The 2,375-nt window shown below is 45.1% G+C and overlaps 1 protein-coding gene across 1 annotated transcript in view; it reads right to left on the minus strand.

Moving 5' to 3' along the window:
- ZDHHC11 (zinc finger, DHHC-type containing 11) overlaps positions 1-627 on the minus strand; it is a 15,441-nt gene extending 14,814 nt beyond the window's left edge. The window contains exon 1 of the mRNA XM_005869960.2: positions 332-627. Coding sequence (XP_005870022.2) covers positions 332-601 — 270 coding nt within the window. The 5' untranslated portion in view covers positions 602-627. The remainder of the gene's footprint in view (positions 1-331) is intronic.
- Positions 628-2,375: the final 1,748 nt, after the last annotated feature.

Here is a 2,375-nt window from a genome sequence, read left to right on the forward strand (position 1 = left end):
ATGAGAATAAAAACAAATTTTACCCTTTATTACTTGACTGATAAGCTTTTCATGGTTCTCTAATACAAAAATATCTACTTTATTGTTTTATTTGAAGTCACTTTAGAGTTCCTTTTTAATGGATATTGAAGGCAACAGTAAGGCCCATAATTTAAGAATCAAAAAAAAGAGAGATGGGGTGAGGAGGAGGAGAGAAAGAAAGGAAAGGGGGAAGGGAGACAGAGAGGGGAAGGGAGAGAGGAGGGAGGGAGGGGAAAGCCCAGCCCCTCTAATTCACATTCCACAGATGCATTTGACAAGGGACCCTTTTAGCTAACAGTATGACTAATACCTGCAGGATACGAGCATTCCTCAGAACGGAAATTTGTAAATCCCGAAAAGGTGGGGGACCAGGCAGCGCTGGGCTGCAGGTTGGGGGTGGGAGTGCTGAGCCCAGCCCCAGGGGAAGGGCTGTGGGGAGCTGGTGGCCCCAACCCCCGTCTGCAGCCCTGGCTGTGGCAGCCTCACCTCCATGGCTGCCGGTCCACCATGGCCACGCGGTGCGCAGCCAGGCAGCCCAGGGGACCCCAGCAACCCCCAGCCCCAGGCTTGGCCACAGCATCCTCAGCTCCTCAGACTGCACAGGCCTCTGATGTAGCCTAGATTGCAGGTCAAAGTTCGCACTTTACTGGGCGGCCCCGCCCACGCGTCTCCATGGCTACAGCCCTGAGGCGCTTCCCCATTTGCTCCAGTATCTGCAGGTGGTCCGCCCACGCGCAGCCTCAATTGGCTGCAACCAGGGTCCCCAACCGTCCTCAACCTTCCCCAACCGACCCCAACAGTCCCCCAAGGTCCCCAACGGTCCCCAACCGTCACCAACCGTCCCGATGGTCCCCAACAGTTGCCAGACCCCCTTCCCTCCTGGGCAGGCATCGCTGTGGACAGGAGGGGGGAGGAGAGCTCAGTCTGAGGACAGTGAAGCTGGAATCCTTTTCAGGTCCTGGTGAGCCAGTGAGTCCCTCTAGTAAGTGAGTCCGTTGCCTTAGGATTTGCCTGTTTGTTTGTGTGTGTGTGTGTGTGTGTGTGTGTTTCTGTTTGAGGCAGTTTTACTCTACCTTCTTCTAGATCATTCTCTTTTAAAAGAATAGAGAACAGAGAGGAAGTCTATGTTTAACTTTTTATAAATGAACATTAATAAATAATAGAAACAGAGTGGGTCAGCTTTGTAAAAGGATTTCCTTAAGCATAGGAAAAGTATAGGGATAACTGAAATACACTTAATTTGAATTAATTAACTCAAGCTGAATTCTGTTGTTAGTGGTGACATTCATTGTACATAGAAAAAAAGCAGCTGTTTGAATATGGGAAATATGTAACTGTGGCCTTACGGTCTATCCTTAGGGAGAATAACATAATTTATTCTGCCTTTTTTCTCTTAGAATAAGAGCTATTTTCTGTCCCTGGCCTTTTAGCCTTTTCCTTGTCCCTGGCCCAAGAATAAGCCTGCCTTCTTGTGTGTCCTGTGTGTTGTAAGGGTTGTCTGTATGGAGGGCGCCATCTGCCGGCCGTGGGAAAAACCGCTGTGGGAAGACCGCCTTTTACAGTTCAGGGGACTCTTCAGAAAATGTTGTTTTCCTTCTAATTCCACCTCAAACCTGGAGTAAAATTCCAGGAGGGAAAACAGCTTTTAATAAACATGGCCAGGTTGGGATTCTTGTAGTGGTTTGACTTGTTTCTGTGACTCTGAGCTTGGTGTCACATACGGAATATTTAAAAAAATATCATCATGGAAAGTGCAGATCCCTGTCTTTATTTCCACCCAGATCAGTTAGAAATATGATTATTGTTCCTGTTTGTGCCCTTGATCTTTAATCCAGACAATGCTTTGTTCTCTTCTATCCAGGAAAAGGATTTTAAATATTTTTATTGCTGTCTCTTGCTTAGTTTCATCTTAAGAACATATATTAACATCTGATAATACCAGAGTGAGGAATGATTTGTCCATTTTTTCCCTTCCTACAGATATTCATACGATTTTTAAAAAACCAAATTTTCCTTTAGGGACCATGTTACTTGAATTTATGCAAAGGTTGTATAAGCTTTATTATTATTATTAAGTTTTACATATGTCTCCTTTTTCCCCTCAATTGACATCCCCCCTCCCTGTCCCCAACTATTCCCACCCAGGGCAAGCCCCCATCGCCACAATGTCTGTGTCCATTGGTTATGCTAATATGCATGCATACAAGTAATTGTTATTTTTTAACCTAATAAAAATAAACAGAACATTTCAAATGGTCAAAATGTAACCATTTTTACTGACTTGCTGTAGAAAAACTGGTCTGTACATCTATTTCTCAATGGTGTGTGTGTGTGTGTGTGTGTGTGTGTGTGTG

Source organism: Myotis brandtii, unplaced genomic scaffold (genome assembly GCF_000412655.1).
Source record: "Myotis brandtii unplaced genomic scaffold, ASM41265v1 scaffold311, whole genome shotgun sequence".
NCBI classification, from domain to species: domain Eukaryota; kingdom Metazoa; phylum Chordata; class Mammalia; order Chiroptera; family Vespertilionidae; genus Myotis; species Myotis brandtii.